General features: G+C 45.7%; 1 protein-coding gene across 2 annotated transcripts in view; it reads left to right on the top strand.

The window, feature by feature from the left end:
* maf1 (MAF1 homolog, negative regulator of RNA polymerase III) overlaps positions 1 to 21,399 on the top strand; it is a 43,725-nt gene extending 22,326 nt beyond the window's left edge. Inside the window, exons 1-7 of one of the 2 annotated variants that reach the window (XM_033045057.1) lie at positions 5,443 to 5,559; positions 5,880 to 6,008; positions 6,540 to 6,708; positions 11,409 to 11,530; positions 12,593 to 12,712; positions 15,037 to 15,165; positions 16,924 to 17,759. In XM_033045057.1, the coding sequence (XP_032900948.1) occupies positions 5,902 to 6,008; positions 6,540 to 6,708; positions 11,409 to 11,530; positions 12,593 to 12,712; positions 15,037 to 15,165; positions 16,924 to 16,945 (669 nt within the window). In that variant the 5' untranslated portion in view covers positions 5,443 to 5,559; positions 5,880 to 5,901 and the 3' untranslated portion in view covers positions 16,946 to 17,759. Of the gene's footprint in view, positions 1 to 5,442; positions 5,560 to 5,879; positions 6,009 to 6,539; positions 6,709 to 11,408; positions 11,531 to 12,592; positions 12,713 to 15,036; positions 15,166 to 16,923 lie in introns of those variants that run through there. The other variant, XM_033045052.1, reaches the window with a different exon arrangement.
* Positions 21,400 to 24,352: the final 2,953 nt, after the last annotated feature.

Here is a 24,352-nt window from a genome sequence, read left to right on the forward strand (position 1 = left end):
GGCTTGATTGTAATCATGTATTGTCTTTCTGCTGACTGGTTAGCACGCAACAAAAGCTTTTCACTGTACTTCTGTACATGTGACAATGAACTTAACCGAGTTGGGGAATAGTGCCTGGGTACATTTGGATCAATGAGTGTTCAATGTAACCAACGAAGACCAGCATAGCTGGGGCTCGTGTGAATGCCCATGGCTACACCTTCAAGCTGACAGAAGTTAAGGGGGAGGACAAGTTTTGCCATGTGGAGGAGAGTTAGTTGAGAGGAACTGATCAGATCTCGGCTTGAAGAAAAGCCAGAGGATTCTGAGGTATTCCTCTTGGGGTCTGGACATCCATGGTATAGGTGAGGCCATTGGGGGGGGGGGGGGGGGGGGGGGCTAGGAATTGAAAGTTATTGAATCTGTGAGGTGTCGAGGGGTGGGTGGATAGAAAAATATGTTTGAAAATAAGTTCACAGGGATAGGAGCAAGCAGAAACAATAGCTCTGCAGGTTCTGACTGAAGACGTTTCCTGACTGGAGAGTCTGTCCATTCCCTCTGCAGATGCTGCCTGATCTGAGTTTCTTCAGCAATGTTTGGTCAATGTGTATTAATATTAAGACATGGGTTTGAAAATAATCAGGGCTGATTTGAAAAGGTTACTAAATTGCATTGCCATGACTAGGAGTGGAGAACATTTTGTCCTTGTCCAGGGATTAGCACATGTGGAGTTGTTTGGGTGGCCTTGCCAAATACTATTATTAGCAGAGGCTGGAGACTTCCATGACTCTGCTGTTTTGAATGACTTTTTAAAATTCAGATCATTGCAATTAAGTGATTGTAGTTTTGAATGAGATTAAATTGCAGTATCTGGATTGATTGTGTAGGAAGGAATTGCAGATGCTGGAGATAGACACAAAGATGGCGTAATGCCGAGTTACTCCAGCTTTTTGTATCTGGATTAAGTATTTGGTTTTAACTTAATGCTGCTTGATGCCTCTTTTTATCGGCATTGTAGTTTGTCAGGATTGCTAAACCTTTTAACTATGGAAGAACTCTACTGCACCAAAAATTGTCATAATACAACATAAATGTCAAGGGCGATGATGCTGAATTGGGCAGTATGGACGAACCCAGAGGTGTAGGTTTTCCCAGGCACCTGCGACATTAGTTCTTGTTTTCAGAGATTCTGCTGGAGTAGCCTCTGAGTAATTGCTGTGCATTGTTGCCATTGTGTGACAGTGGATGAGCAGAACCTAAATCTACTTCCTCAACGATGGAAGAGATACGGTTTGTTGCCGGGTAGTCTATGGAACTTGTAGTGGTGTGGTATAGAGGATAGTGAATAGTTGTATGACAGGCTGGTTTAGCAACTTCTTATTGAGTCCGCACACAAGATTAGAAGTTGTTGAGCCAGAACTGAACACACTTCTCGGCATCTGCATACAATGGTGTCTGTCTTGTCGCTTCTTGTACGTGGTGGTGGAAAGTTTAGTCGCGATGTGAACGCTCTTACCGTGACCCCATTTGGCAACTTGATCACCCATGAGTGAAGGAGGCTACAGAGTTGGCATTGCCCAGTCCATTACAAATACTGACCTCTCCACCATCAAAGGGATTTACAGGTGATGATGTCTCAAAGCAAAGATCCACACCACCCTGGCCGCACATCTAGCTGCCAGGAAGGAAGTGGAGGCTGACAACTGTGACCACCAGGTCCAAGAACGGCTTCTTCCCAGTAGCCATCAGGCTTTGTATCACCCGAACCACAGCAACAATCTGCTCTGGACTCTATTTAGGTTTCACTATGTACTTTAGTTGGCACTAATATGGTCCTGTTGCCTAGTGTTGCTAGTTTATATTATATTTGTATTGCATTGTCTGTAATGCTGCAGCAAACAAGACTTTCATTGCTCCGGTCACAATTAAACACTGACTCCCGACATCCAGTGGTTTGCTTATTCACTCGGAGGATAGTCAGTATCTGGAATGAACAGCCAGAGAAAGCTATAGAAACAGATAAAACTAAATTATCAAGAGACAGTTGGATAGGAAGGGTTTAAAGGGCTATGAACCAAATGCAGTCACATGGGACTGGCCCTGAATGCCTACTTGGTCGGCATAGACTCGTTGGGCCAAAGGGCTTGCTTCTGTGCTGTATGTTCATGGCTTTCTGTAATTAAAAAATAATTCCATACATTTTAGCTTTGTACTTTTTCAGCCACTAATGGAGCCAGTAGCACCTTTTCAGCTTTCCAAATCTCACTTGAATGACTAAATGCTTGAGCAAGGAAATATTCTTGGCAGGAACATGGGGAAGGTGGCATATTATGAGCATGCAATCGGCTGGTCACTCAGTTTGTATAATTGTATATCTCTACATAAGTGAGTGCAATGCTGTTTCTGGCTCATCCACTTCCTGTGAGGTTTATCAGAACGTGCAGTTAGAATGGGTAATTAACCTAAATATAAACCTGGGCTTATCTTTGTCCTTAACTTTCCTTTTTCTGGACAAATGCTTCTGAATTGTAGATAACTAGTTGTTAGCTAGAAGTGGAAGTCTATCTAAATGTTTGATATTTTGTTTACTGATAGTATTTTGCAGCAAGTGACTCGCCATCTAATGTGTCACTGTCATTAGATGGCTCAACCAAGGCACAGCATGTGATGACCCATTGTTCACTGGTCACTACTAATGCAGCCTGCTTGATTACCAATCTATCCCTTGTACGAAACACTCTCTCCCTCAGTGCATAGTGATGGCACTTTGCATAAAGGTACATTTTGGCATCTTGCCAAGTTTACTTCATAGCATCTGCCAAGCTTGAAATTGTTGTACTGTGTGCAAACGAACAAATTGGCTCAGCTTGTTCGTGCCAACCAACGTGCCCCACCTACACTAGTTTGGCCAAATCGATCTAAACCATGTATTGTTTATAATGCCAAAGGTTGGTGTGCAGAGATGAGGATTACCCATTGCATGTCCTGAATATTTCGCCAACTCAGGGATAACATTGGAAACTCTTTACAGACTGCACTGGTTGAAGAAAGTGACTTGGGGAGGAAAAAAACGTACTGGAGCATCTCGGTGGGCCAGGCAGCATGTGTGGCGGGAATGGACAGCTGTTTTGGGTTGGGGCCCTTCATTCTGCCTGACCTGAGTTTCTTCAACACTTTGCAGGTGCTGCAATCTTGAGCAAAAAGTGTCTCCCTCTGGCTTAGAATGAACATCATTAACAGTGTGGAATAATTTACATTTAAACTAACCCTCGGTTACAATTTAAGCTGGCAGTAGAGATTAACTAATTGATGTCCACGTCAATGTTAAATGTACACTGGGTGTGTGTGTGGATGTGTCTGAACTCTTCAAACTTTGTAGAAAGTTTTGAAAAAAAGGCAGTAACTCGGAAGGTCAGGCTGCATTTCTGGAGATCGTGGATACCTGGCATTTCAGGTTGTGGCCATCAATCTTTAGAAAGGGACCTGACCGGAACTGTCGCTATCCATGGTCTTCAGAGATGCTGCGTGACCCGCTGAGTTACTCCAGTACTCGCCTTTGTTTGCAATCAAGCATTTGCAGATTATTTTGAAACCTTAGCGAAGAGAAGACTATCATTCTGCAATTAAATCTTTTAAAGCAGTTCTTTTGTTCATTATTTGAATATGGTGATTAAAAACTGTGGTCCATTTAGTTTGAGTAAACGCTTATACTAGTTCTCAAGCCTTGTTTTCGTCCCCAACTCAATATTTTCCCTAATTTCAAATTTTTTCCATGACTTTTGACAATGTTTATCTTTGAGTTGTGTTCACTAAGCTGTGTGTATATGTATCCACAGTCTGTAGTCATGCAAGTTGCTCTGTCTCAACACCTGACGGCTAGCTGATAGTTCAAATGCCGAAGGTTTCCTACCAATGTGCCTCTGTGTAACTCTGCCCATTGGCTATAAGACCCATGATTTGACTGAGGTCAACACAGACTACATCAACAAAGGCAGACATCTGTCATGGAATTTGACTTCAGTGCAGCAGTACAGTCTTTGCGCAGGTTGGGCCTCTCAGCCCAGAGGCCGTGCTGACCAGCAGACTGTATTAATCCCACTTCCTGGTGTTTTGTCTGTCACCTTCTGCTGTCATTTGTGTGCTCATCTCTGCTTCATATATGCTGTCAGTCTTTCTTTCACCACTCTCCCTCAGTGCATTTGCATTCTATAACATGAATTGGATATAATAAGATGGATGAATTAAGGAACGCTATTCTATTACATGGACAGATATGATCATAGCGCAGTTTTGATGGGGAACGACAGACCTGTTTAAAAATTTGAAATTGACAAGCAGGAAAAGGTCTGTCTTGGAAAAACAGTCCCAGGTCTCCTGTGGATCTCGTGGATGGTGGGGAGGTCAGTGGCTGTGGTGGGCTGAAGAGTGTCCACCACTCTGTAGCCCCCTTCGTTCAGGGGTGTTTGGGTTGCTGAACCAGGCCGTGATGCAGCCAGTCTGTGTTCTCTACACCTGGTCAAGTCGAGTATTTGTAATCGTACCATAGGTGGTCGTGGAAAGGAACAAGGTTGGTTCCGAATGGGGGATGGTTGCATTCATGGCTTTGAAAAGACCTGGCAAAGTGGATTGGGAGCAGATGCTTGTGAACGAAAGAGTTAGCGTTCAGGGTCAACATGTTCCTCTAAAGGTAAAATACAAAGACAGCAAGATGGGGACAACAAATTACAACGGATATTGAAGGTTTGATCAGGGAGTAAAGGAAGCATTTGGGGGGGGGGGGGGGGTATTTGGGGCTGGTTCCCTCGGTGTAGGAGAGAATGTAAGGAGAGTAAGAGGCCAAAAAGAGCCCATGAAATGCCCTTGACAAGTAAAATTCCAAAATAATTATTTTTAACCAATATTCTATCAGGAGAAGGGGAACGTGTGAGTCCCGTGAATAACAGTTGTCATAGAACATTTGCAGGTTATTGGTGGATGACAAATAGCAGTGGGCCCAGCCCTGATCCCTGCCTCCAGTCACTGGCCACCAGTCTGAACAAAGCAACTTCCTTCCTCTGACTCCTTCCACCAAGTGCTCTCTCTCTGGGTCCTATCCACATTCATGCTGTGGAAAACAACTCTTTGTTATGCCTGCTCGTACTTCTCCGTGGATTGTCACCGTGTCGTGGTGGAGAAGCTTGTGTGGTCCTGAGATCCTGAGAGCGATGCCGTCTGGAGCTATGCTCCTGGTAGGGTCACCCATGGCGGTAAGGTCGAGGGGGAGGTCTCTGACAAAGAGCAATCCAACTAAGCCCTCAACGGTGGAACAGGCGGAGGATGATGGCTGACTTTAGTGGAGCGTCACAACAGCTGGGAAGGCGGATGAAGGCTGCAGCAGAAAAGGGTCACCGGTCGTCTTGGACTCCATGCCACTGGATCCTGACCCAGATCTGTCAAGGACCATGTGGTGGCTGTCTGTGCACCAGTCTCCCCACGTTAAACAAAGTCACGCACAGGCGTCCTCCACGAGAGGACAGTCATACTCGTTTCGAGTGACCGTCGATGATGATGCCTGCTCATTCATTGGGAACTTTAATTCAAGTTGGTCTTTTTTGGTTATACTATTTTTAGTTTAAGCTGTAAGTGTTTCACTATTTTGTCCATGTTCTCAGATTCAAGATCTACATTTGGATGGATTTGATTTTTTCCACTGAACATGTTTTCCGTCAGTGACTGAGATGTGGATTTAAGCCCAGTCTTATCTTCAGTGAGGCAGGTCCTGCCTGCTCCTGTGAGCCTATTAAAACTAGCATTGTTCTTCCTCCGAGCCCATCGGGAGAGGAAAGGGATGGAGATCTAAGAAAATGGAATAGCTGTCATACTTGTTAACGTGTTTATGATTTTTTTTTTCCCCCCTAAAGGATAGAGAGTTATTCCTGTAAAATGGCAGGAGATGACAAGCAGATGTTTAAACAGTTCTGCCAGGATGGACAGCCACATGTCCTAGAAGCTCTTTCCCCACCTCAGACCACTGGAGTAAGCCCAAACCGGTAAGTGAACTAACTCTTCCTCGAAGACCAGACCCTTCCCAAATGTCAGATTTCTGTCTTCAGTACAAAATGACCCAATGTTATTCCCCGCCGTGCTCTGTGTTCAATCTATAGTAAATTAAGTCGTTACTTTCTCTTCACTCAGAAAAACTGTTCCTGGTTGTAAAAAAAAATTGTCACTGAGACCAATCTAATCAGTGCCCATATCTGGAATGAGCTGCCAGAGGAAGAGGCCATTTGGACAGATATACAAATAGGAAATGTTTAGAGAGCTGTGGGCCAAATGCAAGCAAATGACGTTAGCCCAGTATGCCAATTTGGTCAGCATGGACAAGGTGGGCTGTATGGCCTGGTTCAATGCTGTACAGCACTATGACAGGTGCATCACTATTTCAGATGTCCTCCTGGAATGTGAGGCCATATAAAGATCATTTTGTTGGCACTCACAGGGCTTAGTGGCTCATTTAAATAATTGTCAATGCTTTGTGGCAAGTTGATGTGACTAACTTAACAGTCTGTTCTCTACTCCAGTTTGAGCAAGAGCCAAAGTGGGGACGAAGGAGAGGGGCCGCTCTGTGACAAGTGTAGCCGCAAGACGCTCTTCTACCTGATTGCAACGCTCAATGCATCGTTCCGCCCCGATTATGACTTCAGCACGGCAAAAAGCCACGAGTTTAGCAAAGAGCCCAGCTTGAACTGGGTAAGTAGATGTAACCAATTGTGGAAAAGATGCTCGGATCCAACAGTTCAGGCTGTGGCGGTGTAATGTTGCAGCGGTTTGTAAAGTAGCTTCATGTTGCCCCGGCCTGTTTCCATCTTGGGCTGTTCTCGTTAACCTCTGCTGCCTGAAGCTGGGGATCAGCATTATTTGCAAAGACTGGACAGCATGATTGGTCATAGTGAGCAAACTGGTCCAAGATATCGGACCAGATGGATCTTGCTGGTCCTTGCTATCACAGCAGTAACCTGACTCCAGCTCTCAATTCTGTTAATGATTGAGGCCATTGGTATTAGTTTAATGTTACGTGTACTGAGATATAGTGAAAATGTTGACACGCTATCCAGTCAAATCATGTTATACATGAGTGCAATCAAGCCACACAATGCATTCAGAAAGTATTTAGACCCCTTCACTTTTTCCACATTTTGTTACGTTACAGCCTTATTTTAATATGGACTAAATTCTTTTTTTTTTAATCATTAATCTACACGCAATACCCCAGAATGAAGAAGCTAAAACGGGTGTTTAGAAATGGTTGCAGTAATTAAAAAAATAAATAACTGAAATATCACATTACATAGTATTCAGACCCTGTGCTATGACACAAATTGAACTTGGGTTCATCCTGTTTCCATTGATTATCCTTGATGTTTCTATAACTTGATTGGAGTCCACCAGTGTTAATTAAATTGATTGGACATGATTTGGAAAGGCACACACCTGTCTATATAAGGTCCCACAGTTGACAGCGCATGTCAGAGCAAAAACCAAGCCATGAAGACGAAGGAATTGTCCGTAGACCTCTGAGACAGGATTATGTCGACACAGATCTGGGAAAGGGTATAAAACAATTTCTGCAGCATTGCAGGTCCCAAAGAGCACAGTGGCCTCCATTATTCTTAAATGGAAGCACTTTGGAGCCACCAGGTCTCTTCATAGAGCTGGCCGCCCGGCCGAACTGAGTAATCGGGGGAGAAGGGCCTTGGTCAGGAAGGTGACCAAGAACCAAATGGTCACTCAGACAGAGCTCCAGAGTTCCTCTATGGAGATGGGAGAACCTTCCAGAAGGACAACTATATCTGCAGCACTCCACCAATCAGGCCTTTATGGTAGAGTGGCCAGATGGAAGCTACTCCTCATTAAAAGGCAATGAACCAGATTTGATATGGGAACTTGAGGTTGAGGTGTCAGTGTTACAGTTGAACAAAGGGGATTATGGAGCCCTGAGGGAGGAGCTGGCCAAAGCTGACTGGAAAGAAACCCTAACAGGGATGACAGTGGAACAACAATGGCAGATATTTCTCGGAATAACACAGAAGGTGCAGGATCAGTTCATTCCAAAGAGGAAGAAAGATTCCAAGGGGAGTAAGGGGCGACCGTGGCTGACAAGGGAGGTCAGGGACAGTATAAAAATAAAAGAGTACAACATAGCAAAGATGAGCGGGAAGCAAGAGGATTGAGGAATGTTTAAAGAGCAACAGAAGACAACTAAAAAGGCAATACGGGGAGAAAAGACGAGGTACGAAGGTAAGAGCCAAGAATATAAAGCAGGATAGTATAAGCTTCTTTAGGTATGTGAAGAGGAAAAAATTAGTTAAGACCAAAGTTAGACCCTTGAAGACTGGAAAAAGGTGAATTTATTATGGGGAACAAGGAAATAGCATATGAGTTGAACAGGTACTTTGGATCCATCTTCATTAAAGAGGACACTAACAATGTTCCTGATGTACTAGTGGCCAGAGGATCTGGGCTGACGGAGGAATTGAAGGAAATCCACATTAGGCAGGAAATGGTGTTGGATAGACTGATGGGACTGAAGGCTGATAAATCCCCAGGGCCTGATGGTCTGCATCCTAGGGTACTTAAGGAAGTGCCTCTAGAAATCGTGGACGCATTGGTGATAATTGTCCAATGTTCTATAGATTCAGGATCAGTTCCCTTGGATTGGAGGGTAGCTAATGTTATCCCACTTTTTAAGAAAGGCGGGAGAGAGAAAACAGGGAATTATAGACCAGTTAGCCTGACATTGGTGGTGGGGAAGATGCTGAAGTCATAGAAGATGAAATAGCCGCACATTTGGATAGCAGTAATAGGATCGGTCCGAGTCAGCATGGATTTACGAAGGGGAAACCATGCTTGACTAATCTTCTGGAACTTTTTCAGGATGTAACTAGGAAAATGGACAAGGGAGAGCCAGTGGATGTAGTGTACCTGGAATTTCAGAAAGCATTTGATAAGGTCTCACATGGGAGATTAGTGGGCAAAATTAGGGCACATGGTATTGGTTGTAGAGTGCTGACATGGATAGAAAATTGGATGGCAGACAAACAGTGACTAGTGGGGTACCGCAAGGCTCGGTCCTGGGACCGCAGCTATTTACAATATACATCAATGATTTGGATGAAGGGATTCAAAGTAACATTAGCAAATTTGCAGATGACACAAAGCTGGGTGGCAGTGTGAAATGTGAGGAGGATGCTATGAGAATGCAGGGTGACTTGCATAAGTTGTGTGAGTGGGCAGATGCCATTTAATGTGGATAAATGTGAGGTTATCCACTGGTTGCAAAAACAGGAAGGCAGATTATCTCAATGGTGTCAAGTTGGGAAAAGGAGAGGTACAACAGGATCTGGGGGTCCTTGTTCATCAGTCAATGAAAGTACGCATGCAGGTACAGCAGGCAGTGAAGAAAGCGAATGGCATGTTGGCCTTCATAACAAGAGGAGTTGAGTAAAGAGGTCCTTCTGCAGTTGTACAGGGCCCTAGTGGGACCACACCTGGAGTATTGTGTGCAGTTTTGGTCCCCTAATTTGAGGATGGACATGCGTTCTATTGAGGGAGTGCAGCGTAGGTTTACAAGGTTAATTCCTGGTATGACGGGACTGTCATATGCTGAGAGAATGGAGCGACTGGGATTGTATACTCTGGAGTTTAGAAGGATGAGCGAGGACCTTATTGAAACATATAAGATTATTAATGGCTTGGACACACTAGAGGCAGGAAACATGTTCCCGACGTTTGGGAGTCCAGAACCAGGGGCCACAGTTTAAGAATAAGTAGTAAACCATTTAGAATGGAGATGAGGAAACATTTTTTCACACTGAGTTGTGAGTCTGGAATTCACTGCCTTGGGGCGGTGGAGGCCGGTTCTCTGGATACTTTCAAGAAAGAGCTAGATAGGGCTCTTAAAGATAGCGGAGTTAGGGGATATGGGGAGAAGGCAGGACCGGGGTACTGATTGGGGATGATCAGCCATGATCACATTGAATGGCGGTGCTGGCTCGAAGGGCCGAATGGCCTACTCCTGCACCTATTGTGTAATGTCTATTGACCGCCTGCTTGGAGTTTGCCAAGAGGCATGAGAAACAAGATTATCTGGCCTGATGAAACCAAGATTGAACTCTATGGCCTGGACTGCCAAGCGTCACGTATGGAGGAAACCAGGCACTGCTCATCACCTGGCCAATATCATACCTACGGTGAAGCATGGTGGTGGCAGTATCATGCTGTGGGGATGTTTTTCAGCGGCAGGAACTGGGAGACTAGTCAGGATCGAGGGAAAGATGAATGGAGCAAAGTACAGAGAGATCTTTGATAAAAATCTGCTCCAGAGCATTCTTGACCTCAGACTGAAGTGGAGGTTCACCTTCCAACAGGACAACGACCCTAAGCACACAGCCAAGACAAAGCAGGGGTGGCTTCATGACATGTCTGTGAATGTCCTTGAGTGGCCCAGCCAGAGCCCGGACTTGAACCCGACCGATCATCTCTGGACCTGAAAATAGCTCTGCATCGACGCTCCCCATCCAACCTGTCGGAGCTCGAGAGGATCTGCAGAGAAGAATGGGATACATTACCCAAATACAGGTGTGCCAAGCTTGTAGTGTTATACCCAAGAAGACTTGAGGCTGTAATCGCTGCCAAAGGTGCCCCAACAAAGTACTGAGTAAAGGGTCTGAATACTTATGTAAATGTGGTATTTCAGTTATTTCTTTTTAATTACTTGTTTTTGCTTTATTATGGGGTATTGCGTGTAAATTGATGATAATAAGACATGGATTTAATCCATTTTAGAATAAGGCCGTAACGTAACAAAATGTGGAAAAAGTGAAGTCGTCTGAATACTTTCTGAATGCACTGTACAAAATGGATAGTGCAAATGGAAAACACCAGAGTGCAGAATATAGTGTTATAGAGTTACTGCAGCAGATAAAGTGCAGATTGTAGCGGACGGAGTTGTCCGTTAAAGAATGAGGCAGACACGAAGTTTGTCCGAAAATACTGTCCTTTATTGCTACACTAATCCTCCTCACTCACCAACCTCGTGCGCGCGCGATTAACACCTTAAGTACTCCCTAGGGGCACCCGTGCCCACACCGTGACCCCCTACCTCTCGTCACCAGGACATGTGACCCCCCCCCCCAAGAGCTGAAGGTTATGTGTAGTGCGTGGACCACCGCCCGGTGCCACCACAAGATAACTATCACAACATTTAAAACATTTGGGCAGGTACATGGAGAGGAAGGGTTTAGTGGGATATGGGTCAAACGTGTGCAAATGGGACTAGCTTAGATACGGCATCTTGGTGGGCATGGGCGACTTGAGCTGAAGGGTCAGTTTCAATTTTGGTTGGCTCTGCTTCCAATGGTTTCTCTTACCCATGTACTTTATACATTCAGGTGGTGAATGCTGTGAACACCAGCCTGGTTTCTGCTGTGGGAGAAGAGTTTAACACTTTGAAGCCTCAGCTGTGGGATGCTGTTGATGAAGAGATCTCTCTCTCCGAGTGTGACATCTACAGGTAATCTGGAATTAACTGTTTAGTTTAAGATTGTCACATACAGAGTTGTCGCCGACTCGTTCAACTGCACTCGATCCGATCATTCGCCTGGCTGGAAGAATGCAGCACTGTGCGCCTGCTTCTAGACTGGGAGATGGCAGCGCAGTTTGCCACCTTCCAGACTGGGAGAAGGCAGCATGGTGTGCCTTTTGTCCCGCCCACTCCCCTGACATCAGTCTGAAGAAACGTCACTCATTCCTTCTCTCCAGAGATGCTGCCTCACCCGCTGATTACTCCAGCATTTTGTGTTTACGGTTTAAATCAGCATCTGCAGTTCCTTCCTACACTTTCAGACTGGTATTTTCCGTTTCCCATTCAGCCTGCTTCTAGACTGGGAGTTGGCAGCACCTGGTTAGTCTTGTCCGTCCATCAGAGCAGAAAGAACTCAACGTGTCAATACCAGGACACGCTGTGCTGCAGGAGGCTCTGTTTTGAGGCTTATTCCAGATGTAATTATGTGCAAGATACCATGTACCAGGATCCCTCTGGTTGCTGTTAACCTTTGGCTATGTGTTTGTTATTACATTCTACAAGTATACAAGTTCACTGAGTAAAATATTTGCAGAATCATGAATTTAAATAAAAGGTAGCCAGGGAGAGAATGGGTCCCAGCGTGGTGAAATGTGAAGCCATGGGGGAGGTCTTGGAATGAATATGTCTTGTCTGTATTTACTGTGCAGAAGGACATGGAAGCCATGAGTTCAGGAGAGGGTGTAGTTGTATCCTGGTGTACAACAACATTGATACGATAGAACTTTATTTATCCCAGGAGGGAAATTAATATGCCAACAGTCATTAAAAAACACAAAATACCTGAATCATGACATATTGAGCCCCATATCTGAGGAATAATGTGCTGGCGGGAACAGTTGAGGAATCTGGCCAGGTACTGGAATGAGCAGGGTGTGAAGGGACATGGAATTAATGCAGGCACGTACAGTTAGTATAGGTAGGCATGAAGAGCCCATTCTGTGCTGTTCTTACACTAGCTTGTTATTAAATGTTCTGTGATCTTTATTTCAGCTACAACCCTGATCTGGACTGTGATCCTTATGGAGAAGAGGGCAGCCTCTGGTCGTTCAACTATTTCTTCCACAACAAGAGGCTGAAGAGGATTGTATTTTTCACTTATCGCTCCGTCAGGTGAGGTTCCCGTATGAGTGGTCTGTGCTGTTTGTATCCGCAGCATGTTGAGGGGAGGCAGTGACGCCAGTGGAAGCCATCAGAGATATGATGCTAGCACTGGAGGTAGACACACTGGAGTAACTGAGCGGGACAGGCAGCGACTCTGAAGAGAAGGAATGGGTGCGATTTAATCCAGCATCTTCAGCTCTTTCCTACGCACATGATGCTGGCACAAGCCATGCACAGTACAACAGGTGGTGCAAAGCGAAAAGTACCAGAGTGCAGAATGTAGTTTGTCGGCATCGTAGTGTAACAGTCCCAAAGAAAAAGTCCAGTCTGCAATGCCAGGACTACATGCTAGTTTATGGCGGGACCATCCAGTAGTCTGGTAACAGCAGGGAGGCTGCTGTTCCTGAATCTGGTGGCACGTGCTTTCAGGATTTTGTATCTTCTGCCCTATGGGAATAGGGAGAAGAGAGAATGGTGAGTGGTCCTTGATTATGTTGGCTGCATTCCCGTGAAAGCGTGAAGTGTAGATGGAGTGGATAGTGGGGAGTCTGGTCTGTGTGCAATCTGCAGGGATTTGTCCCACCCAGAGTCTGATTACACTGCCTCTTCTGAGGCCGAGTACACAATTGACACTTGAATCTCCAAGGCAGGGAAGGCTGCAGATCCAGTGCTGGTAATTGGTGTAGATGGTCGGCATACAGATGATGGGCTGAAGGACGTGTTTCCAAGCTATATGACTGGAAAAGGCTGGACTCTGATCCAGTCATCAGCCCTCTGGGCCAGAGATGTGCTCCCACCACCTTGTGATTAGGGGGAAATAGAGGCATTAGAAGACTTGGAACAGGACGGTGCAGCTCAGGTACAGGCCCTTCGGCCCGCATTGTGTATGCAGAATGTGATGCCAAGTTAAGCTAGTTTCCTCTACCTGTAGGTGCTCCATATCCCTCCATTCCCTGCATATCCATGTACCTATTTAAAGCCTGCTTAAACGCCGCTATTATATCTGCCAACACTTCTAGGCATCCATCACCTTCTGTAACAAAAAAAAACTTTCCCTAAGACTAAAAAGCGTTGAACTGCGTACTAGTGTATTTCTGTCAATCACAGGTGTGTTGGTTAAAGTACTCACCAGCATTGGATGTCTAGGATGTAGGAGATTAGAGTTAGAATTTTACTAATGTGGCTGGGGAATCTAAAGCTGGGGATAAAAGAATTGCCAGTCATCACTGGATTGTCAAAGCCTATCTAAATTATGTGGACAAATCCTTGGGTTGGATCATGTGGGATCCAGGTCGAGCGAGCCAACTGGATAGAAAATTGGCTTTAGGGAAGGAAACCGGGTGATGGTGGAAGTATATTTTACAGACAGGAGGCCTGTGACTAGTGGTGTGCCTCTGGGATCAGTGCTGGGCCTATTGCTGTTTAGTTTCTATCAACTATTTGGATACAAACGTACAAGTCAGGATTTGTAAATTTGTAGATGACGCACAAGTGGTTGGTACCGTACACAGTGAGGATGGTTGCCAAAAATTGCTGCGCCATCTTGATCAGCCGAGAAATGGTTCATGGTGTTTATAAGGCAAATAAATGTGAGGTGTTGCATTTTGTAGGTCAAACCAGGGCAGGTGCTTCACAGTGAATAACAAGGTTTTGAAGTGCTGTGGAGCTGAGGGATCTAGGAATGCAGGTGTATAGTTCCTTAAGTGCGGTCGATAGGGTGGCCAAAGGCTGCCTTCAATTAACTTATTGGGTATAGAAGCTGTGTTGCGTCACAGTTGTAGAAGTCGGTGAGGCCGCATTTTGAGTGTTGCGTTCAGTTTTGATCTCCCTTTTGTAGGAAGGATATTAAGCTGGAGAGATTGCAGGGTAAATTTACGAGGATGTTGCCAGGACACAAAGGCCTGAGGTATAGTGAGTGGTTAGACAGGCTAGGACTTTGTTCCTTGGAGCTCAGAAGGCTGAGGGGTGATCTTAAAGTGTATAAAATCATGAGGGGATAGATAGAGTGAATGCGATATCTTATTTTCCAGAGTGCATAGGCTAAATGTGGGGGGGGTGGAGAGAAATTTAATAGCACCCTGAACTTTTTCAGAGGGTGTGGAAAGCAAGTGGAGCAGCCGCCAGGGCAGGTAGTTGAATCGAGTACAATCACATTTGGATGGGTACATGGATGGGAAAAGTTCAAAGAGGCCATATGAGGGCAGAAGTTGTAGTTCAGATAAGGCATCTTGGTTGACATGGACAAATCGGGCAGAAAGACTGACTATGTTCTAGGGTGTATACTTGCTAAAATTGAGCACTAACATCAGCTGACTTTGAACCTTGGCTTGCAGTGGGTACTTGTACAGTCAGTGCACTGAAATCAGCAACAACTTTGACATGGACCTGGACAATGAGGAGTCCCTGGATCAGGATCCAGACGAGGAGGATGAGGATGAAGCAGAGGCCTTGGAAGAGACCAGGTTTGTCCCATCCTTGAGCCATTAAAACGGGCTGCGTGTACTTCCAGGACCAGAGATTAATCCTGGCACACAAGCGTCGAAGCCTGGGAGGAGAGGCGGTTTGCATAATCAAATTAGTTGTGTCTGGGTTAGTGAGTGATTTTACAGTCAAATGTAACCTTGTAGTGGAGGATTATTTGTCTGCTAATCACCATCTGGGAACATTGTCTAACCAGCTCTCCTCCAGCCTGGTCCAGTGACGTTGAGTTAATTGTATTCCCAACACTGATACAGTGTGGGAATTCTGCTGATTAAACCGGGCAAGTGTCCATGCATATTGTTTGTCACTCGCACAAACATCAGAGAATAGAAGTGCAACTAGGTTATAGGCTCTTCAAGCCTATCCCTCCGTTTAATACAATTGTGGCTGATCTGTGCTGGCCTCGACTCCTTTTGCACTCCTCTATACCCCTCTGTTCCTCGATCGACCAGCTCTTTAAATACTTGATCTAGCTTCTGCTAGGGCAGAGCATTCCAGAGATTCATTTGCCTCTGTGAGAAGACATTTCTACCCAGTTTCTAAATGATTGACTCAGTGTCTTCTAACTAGGTCGACAAAAATGCTTGAGAAACTCAGCGGGTGAGGCAGCATCTATGGAGCGAAGGAAGTAGGCAACGTTTCAGGGCGAAACCCTTCTTCAGACTAGGTCCCCTTCTAACTAGGTCCCCTTGTTTGAGGCTCTTCCAGTAGTGAAAACATCCCATCTGTCAGGCCCCATTAGGATCTTTGAATAAGCTTGCCATCATTCTTCAAAACACCAAAGAATACAGATACAAACTTGATAGGACAACCCTCTTCCCAAGAATTTGCCTGAGGAATCTCTTGAACTGCCTCCAATGCGACCATTCTTCGGAGAGGATGCAGAAGAGGTTCACCAGAATGTTGTCTGGATTAGTTTATTAGCTATAAATGGAATATAGGATCACAGCAATAGTTACAGAGAGTGCAGATTAAAAAAGAAAAGTGCAAGGCCCACAATGAGGTCGGTTGGGAGATCAGAACTGCATCCGAGCTTGAGAGGAATGTACAGTGGCTTGATAACAATGGGTAAGAAGCTGTTCCTGTATCTGGTGCTTTAATGTTTCTTTATCTTCTGCCCAATGTGCGAGTGGAGAAGTGGGAATGAGAGTGGTCCTTGATTATATCGGCTGCTTTCCCACAGCAGAGTGAAGTGTGATGGGGGGTGGTGCTTTGGTGGTCGTGGAGGAGGCTGGTTTGCGTCATGTACTGGATGTTGGACTCGAGTGGGACAAACAATCTGCTGGAGGAACTCGACGGGTCAAGCAGCATCTATCGGGGTCACTGGTTGAAATCCTGCATCAGGACTAAGACTAGAGGAAAGATAGCAAGTATAAAGAGGAGAGTCGGGTGGTGAGATGGGCCAGTGGGTGATTGGTAGACTGGAGAGGTGAAGGGCAATGGACAGATAAAACCTGGGGAGATGGAAGGGGTGGAATTGTGAGATGGAGGCAGGTGGGTGATCGGTGCAGGCAGATTAAAGGTTTAGCTTTATCAAGGTACAGTGAAAAGCTTTGTTTTGCATCCTATCCACTCTGATCAGATAATGGAAATAGAGGCATGTGAGGGGGAGAGGAAGGAGGTGGAGACGCTAGTTGGGCGATGAGCAGGAACTGTCTACAAGTGCTGGGGTAAGAGAAGGCACAAGTTTGGTAGGCAGGGTTCTGAGAACTATGCATTGACATTCCCTCTCCCCTTAGGTACCAAACGGTGTGTGTCTAAGCGCCACACCGATCACCTTCCCTGCAACACCATCTGCTTCCTTCAACCTTCAGACTGACTGCTTCTATGGAGCTGAATGTGAGACCAGCACTTAAATCTCAGGCGTTAAAACCTCTAACCTGTGGCTTCCAAGAGGAATTGTACCTGAAGCTTTGCGGGCCTTGTTTTGTTCTGGAGTGGCTTATTCCAGCACTGCAGGGGCGGATGGATCTCCGAGTGTGGTCTCCATTGCTGGCCTTCATCTGGTGTCAACAAGCTCAGTGTGAAACACAGTGAGCAAGCAAGGTCAACGGCGTTTCTCGTGCAAGCATCAAGTGTGCGCTCCCTGGTGTTCCATGGATCAGGGTACGACTAGTCCCTGGCAGGCCACAAACATTGTCCAGGATCCATCCCATTGAGACACCGCTCACTGAGTCGGCACGCCACTGACTTCCTGGGGCCTCAGCAGAGCTTACTGAGTGGCAACTTGCACTGCTGGTGGGGAAAGTGGCTGGTGCTAACAGTCTGGAGCAGATCTCACTTCCAAACAACAGATTTATCATTACGCCGTTCTGCTTCTGAAGTGGTTGTGCTTTCTGCTAATCTCTCTGCCTCCTTCATCCGACAGGGCGGTTCACCTTTCAGCTGGTTCTTCCAGGTCATCAGACTAGACGGCCACCTGGTTTTACTCTGGCTGGGTTACACTTCTGGACTAGAGCTCTAACATGAGCAGAGCCTTGCTGTCTCGTCCTGTTCAGTCCTTTCTACAATTTTTTGGTTTACAAAAATACAAATTGTTGTACAATAAATCCTTTTAATGAGTATGCTACTAAAATATATTTTTGTTCTTTGCACCAACTATTAAAGAAACATGTTTTGGTTTTGATTAGAATTGAAGTTGAGGGTTCTGCGTTGAATTTTGGCCTGAAATGAGCTGAGAGAACGTTTCCATGGTGAATTATACAATTTCCCAGTTGGTCATGCAGCACAGAATCAGGCTCTTTTGCCCAACTCATCTATGCTGACCAGGGTGCCCCATCCATGCTCGTCCCATTTGCTTGCATTCACTCCATATCCCTCTAAACTTTTCCTATCCATGTACCTGTCCAAATGTTTTTTTAATGCTGTTATTGCACCTGCCTCAACTACTGGCAGATGCTTCTGATTGTTCGCACAATGTGTGATGTCCTACTCCTGCCATTGTTTCAGGTCTCCATTCCCCAGTATCAGGGAGACTCCCGCTGGTGTTGGCAAAGGCTGCAGGCTCGACCTTGGCATTGTTTCCCTGAGCTCTTTCTATGCTGCCTCCACCACCCCTTCTGTGTTGCATCACCCCTTGGATACCTTTATTCCAGATCTCCACCATTCTTTCCATGTATCTGTGGCCTGTGCTCATGGATGCAATGTGGCATAGTCCACTCTGCCTGAAGGCCAAGCCGAGTACCATTGCAGGACAAAGTGTGACTCAACGTACACATGTGAAATGTTTTGTCAGCGTGCCCAAACCAAAGTTGCCTGACACTCAGGATATAGATGCCGGGAGCTGAAGAGACGTGACTTCACGTGCCTGCACTTTGACCATTACAGTTCAACACCATCTTGGTTTAGTTTTGAGATACAGCATGGAAACCAGTCCTTCAGCCCACAAAGTCCATTCACCATCGATTACCCATTCACACTTGGTCTGTTATCCCACTTTCTCATCCACTCCCTACACCAGGGAAAGTTCAGAGGCCAATTCGACTGCAAACCCGCACGTCTTTGGGACGCGGGAGGAAACCAGAGCGCCCGGAGGAAACCCACGCGGTCACGGGGAGAATGTGCAAACTCCACACACACAGTGCCAAAGGTCAGGATCTACTGGTGCTGTGAGGGAGTGGCTCTGCTTGCTCTGCCACTGTGCTGCCCTGTCTATCTGGCAAAGATTACCTTTAAAATACATTTAGGAACTTCCCCCTCTTAAAAGAATCTCCCTCACCCACTCCCAACTGAAATAAGATGCCACATCTGAATGGTGGTCAAATCATTCAGCTGACGGGCAAGTAGGTGAAACAAGTGGTGGCAACCAGGCGTAATACATGTATACCACTCGCACAGGTTGTGGTATAATCCCTGTTTTATATCATCCCCCCCTCCCCTCTTCATTTGATGCTTGTATTTATTGTGTTCCCTCTGACTGAGAATCTAATCCCTAGACTGAATCCGACAGAGTATCTTAACATGCTGATCTCAGCCACTGCTTGCTTTTGGTGCAGTCTATACACCCTGCTGATGTCAAGAGTGTTTAATTGTCCTATGTACTGACAATGGAGCAATTAAACCTTTACTTGCAGAAGCTTTGCTGAAATTTGGGACGTCTGCGGCCAGACACAGTGAAACATTAGTTGAATCTGTTCCCAACAGCTTTTTGCAGCCATTTGGATAAACAAAATGCACTTTTTGTTTTGTATGCCCTGTTCATATTTATTGGGATTTTGTGTTTTCTTACTAGAGTAGTTGAAACCACAGGCAGATTCTTTGAGCAAAGTTGGTCTTAACATCTGTTTAAAAAAATATATATATCACCAGCATCATGTTTTCCCCCAATTGCACCTTTCAATTGGAATTAAGACCAGAAGCTCATGCCTGAAGTTTGGTGATCTTGGTGATTCAGGCTTGTTTTTGTGAGTGTATGTATGTGTTGTGGTGAAGAGCCACATTAGTAATCGGGACACAAAGTGCTGAAGTAACTCGGTGGGTCAGACACCATCTCTGGAAAGCATGGTTAGATGACATTCATCAGACCCTTTAGAAATGTCACCTAACCATGTTTTAGACTTTCGAGAGGCAGTGCAGAAACAGCCCACTTGAATACACGCCCAGTTTCTTCCTCTTCTCACCCCCCCCCCCCGCCTTAAACTAACGCTATCCTGCATGCTAGGGATAATTTACAATTTTACTGAAGCCAATGAACCTGCGAACTAGTACATCTTTGGAGTGTGGGAGGAAACCAGAGCACCCGGAGAGAATTTGGTTACAGCAGGGGGGGGGGGGGGGTTACAAACTCTGCACAGACAACACCTGCAGTTAGGATCGAACCCGGGGCTCTGGCGCAGTGAGGCAGCATCTCTACCACTGCGCCACTGCATCATTCTCTGGAGACGGTGCCTGATCTGCTGAGTTACTCCAGCATCTAGAGTCTTTTTGTAAACCAGCATCTGCAGTTCCTTGTTACTCTATTAATAAGAGGGAGCTGTCTCTTATGTATTGCGCAGATCTCCTCTGACTGATACAAGCCAACTGTTGTAAACCCAAATTATATCTGCTTACTGTGCTTTTTTTGTTTTGATTTTTTATTTGTATATTGGGATGTCTTTCACAGGATTGCATTGGGTAAACGAGTTATTGGATGCAATGAAGCCGCAGTTTGTCTAAGTTGCTTTTGGGGACAATTTCAGCCCAAAGCATACTCGCAGAGCGTAGTGAAGGATGGTCCTGACCTTGAGTGTCATCTGTCCTTTCCCTACACAGATGCTGCCCGACCCACCAAGTTCCTCCTGCATTTTGTAGTCTTCTAATTTCTGTACCATTGTGGGCTAGTGTCCATTAAACCATGCTGACATTTGCATGATTCAGCGGTAACAAGAGTTGTCAACTACTCCTAACGATTAGTCAGAGCTGCACGGCATGGAAACGAGCCATTTGGCCCTACTGACATAGAAACAGAAAACAGGTGCAGGAGTCGGCCCTTCGAGCCTGCACCGACAGCCATTCAATATGATCATGGCTGATCATCCAACTCAGTATCCTGTACCTGCCTTCTCTCCATACCCCCTGATCCCTTTAGCCACAAGGGCCACATCTAACTCCCTCTTAAATATAGCCAATGAACTGGCCTCAACTGCCTTCTGTGCTGACTAAGATGTCCCATCTAAGCGAGTCCCATTTGGAGGGTAATTGGCCTCTGTAAATTGCCCCTGGTGTATCAGGGATGGATAAGAATGTGAGATAACATAGAACTAGTGTGACCAGGGTGGATGGTCGGTGGGCCTACGCTGTTTCTATGCTATTTCTAAACTATTTATTTAAAACAAATTATATTCATTCTTTAACCATTTTGATCAGTGATGGGCTCACAACTCTTACTACATCAATGTCCCTGACAGGAGGATTTGTCCTTTTTTTTCCCTCTGCTGTTGTACTTCTATCTGATATCTTGTAGAATAAGACAGCTGAGATAGCTAAACTAGGCCACAAGTCCCAGTCAGCTAACAGCCACCACTCTGCAGCAGCTCGAGCAGCCATCGTCTTGCTGCAGCTTCACTCACAAGGGATGACCACTGGTTCTGTAAACTGAGTTGACCTGCTGGATGTCCTGGGACCTGTGACACTCAGTCCTCGTCTGTCCACCATGACTGACTGATTAAGTAAGGGCTATGTCTGGTCTTTGCAGCAACCTCTCGCCATGCCAATAAAACTTGGTTTGCTTACCTAAAGAAGGATGATTGTTTTTTTTGTTATTGTTGGATTAAATCTTTAAAATACAAGTCCCCTGTGTATTTTTAAACTGTACAACTCCATGCCCTTCGTTTTAGGTTTATTATTGGCATCTGGAGCAAGGTAGAGTGAAAATCAGTTCCATTGACAAAGTCCAATGTCTGCAAAGGGGGTAGAGGTGAATCAGACTGCCCTAGCTTATGGAAGGACCGTTCAAAAGCCTGATAACTGAGCGGGAGAAGTTGTTCCTGAGTCTGGTGCGCACTTTCAAGCTTTAGTACCTTCTGCCTGACGGGATCAAGGAGAAGGAATGGCTGGGAATGGGATGTGTTTGATTATGTTGCTTTCAGTTTTAGACATGGTGTTGATTGGTATATGGTGTGGGCAGCTAAAGAACACTGGTCGTGCATTGCAGCTGTGGTGAGAGGCTGGGTGCCAGATGCTGCACTCATCAGGGGTACAGCATAGAAATGGGACCTTCAGCCCCCCATGTCTCTGCTGTATACTTTACCGATCAACATTAATCCCATTTAACACAGAACAGCCCAGGGACAGACCCTTCAGTTCACAATGTATGTGCTGAACAGGATGTCAAGATAAGCAAATCATTGTCTCTGTTATCCACCCTCCATATCCATGTGTTTATCTAAAATAAAGGCTGACTGTGTCTCCCTCCACCACCACCCTGGCAGTGTGTTTTAAAACTCTGTTTAAAAAAAAATCTTGCCCTGCACACCCCATTTAAGCTTTCTCCCTCACTTTAAAGCTATGCGTCCCTCATATTGACATTTTCATCCTGTGAGAGGAATTAGTCCCCTCATGATTTTAATGTGCTATCAGATCTCCTGCATCCTTTGAGGCTTAGAGAAAACATTCCATATTTGTCCAACCTCAGTTTACTTTATTGTCACGTGTAGCGAGGTACAGTGAAAAGCTTTTGTTGCGTGCTATCCAGTTAGCGGAAAGACAATTCATGATTACAATCGAGCCATTTACAGTGTGTAGACACATGATAAGAGAATAACGTTTAGTGCAAGGTAAAGCCAGCAAAGTCCAATCAAGGATAGTCTGAGGAACGCCAATGAGGTGGATAGTAGTTCCGGACTGCTCTCTGGTTGTGGTAGGATGGTTCAGTTGCCTGATAACAGCTGGGAAGAATCTGGAGGTGTGCGTTTTCACACTTCTGTACCTTTTGCCAGAGGGGAGAAGAGGGAGTGGACAGGGTGCGACTCATCCTTGATTATGCTGCTGGCCTTGCCGAGGCAACGTGAGGTAAAATGGAGTCAATAGAAGGGAGGCTGGTTTGTGATCTGTGGAATTCTCTGCCACAGAAGGTAGTTGAGGCCAACTCATTGGCTATATTTAAGAGGGAGTTAGACGGGAGGGGACGGCCCAGCAGCAACTCAACAGCGCTGGTGACCCGACCCCGATCACGGAAGAAACGCAAGCCTGCACACAACGTAGCAGCACAGCTACCGAGTATATTTATAGCGAGTGACCTATGACCTGGGCATGCGCAGTCAGAATACCGAACTCGCTTATTGCCATGATCAAAATGCCTGATGGAATTGTTTCTCTCCTCTTCCAGACAGTGCAATGTCCCCCCTGTTTCAGAGCACAGGAATTACTGCACTTACAACAATGCAATACTTGAGGATTGGAATGTTAATCTCTGCAGTGAAACTTGAACCAGCTGTGGGAGAGCTGCCAAGCGGGCTCATGTGAAGTGCTGGAACCAACCAATGAATGTTTCTGAAATGTACTCGTCTGGTAATGTTGGAGCCGTGGATGAACGAGTTGCAAAACAAACTGCTATAAATAGCATAGAACACAAAGTGCTCGGGTAACTCAACCGGTCAGGTAGCATCTCAGGGGAACTAGGATAGGTGATATTTTGGGTCGGGACCCATCATTGATTAGACAACAGGTGCAAGAGTAGGCCATTCGGCCCATCGAGCCAGCACCGACATTCAATGTGATCATGGCTTATCATCCCCAATCAGTACCCCGTTCCTGCCTTCTCCCCATATCCCCTGACTCCGCTATCTTTAAGAGCCCTATCTAGCTGTCCCTTGAAAGTATCCAGAGAACCGACCTCCACCGCCCTCTGAGGCAGAGAATTCTACAGACTCACAACTCTGTGAGAAAAGTAGACAACATTTTTGTCCCATAGATGCTGCTGCACCCGCTGAGTTTCTTCAGCATTTTTGTCTACCTTCGATTTTCCAGCATCTGCAGTTCCTTCTTAAACAGCTCTCTGTGAGAAAAAGTGTTTCCTTGTCTCCGTTCTGAATGGCTTACCCCTTATTCTTAAACTGGCTCCTGGTTCTGGACTCCCCCAACATCGGGAACATGTTACCTGCCTCTAGTGTGTCCAACCCCTTAATAATCCTATATGTTTCAATAAGATATCCTCTCATCCTTCTAAACTCCAGAGTATACAAGCCCAGCTGGTCCATTCTCTCAGCATATGACAGTCCCGCCATCCCGGGAATTAACCTTGTAGTCGAGGGTGGCAGGGTTGTCGCCTATCCATATCGTACACTGATGTTGCCTGACCTGATGAGTTACTCTAGCTCTTTGGAGTACATGAGATTCCAGCATTCGCAGTAACTTCTGTCTCCTATAAATAACAATTGAAATATGAGCAGGCGTGATTTTAGTGCAGGTCATGAGTTAAAGACTGGCTGGGAGCCGTGCAAACTCTACTCCAGTTACAACTGGGCTGAGAGTGTGGTTAAGTGTAGGAAGGAACCGCAGATGCTGGTTTAAACCAAAGATACACAAAATGCTGGAGTAACTCAGCAGGACAGGCAGCACCTCTGGAGAGAAGGAATGTGTCTACCTGAGAGCGTGGTTAAGATGCCCCCTCCCACAAAACAGCTCTCCCACAAGATGGAACTGAATGCAGCAAAGAACCAACGTTGTGGAGGACCTCTGGGTCAGCCTCGG

This window comes from Amblyraja radiata, chromosome 2 (assembly GCF_010909765.2).
Source record: "Amblyraja radiata isolate CabotCenter1 chromosome 2, sAmbRad1.1.pri, whole genome shotgun sequence".
In the NCBI taxonomy this organism is placed as follows: Eukaryota; Metazoa; Chordata; class Chondrichthyes; order Rajiformes; family Rajidae; genus Amblyraja; species Amblyraja radiata.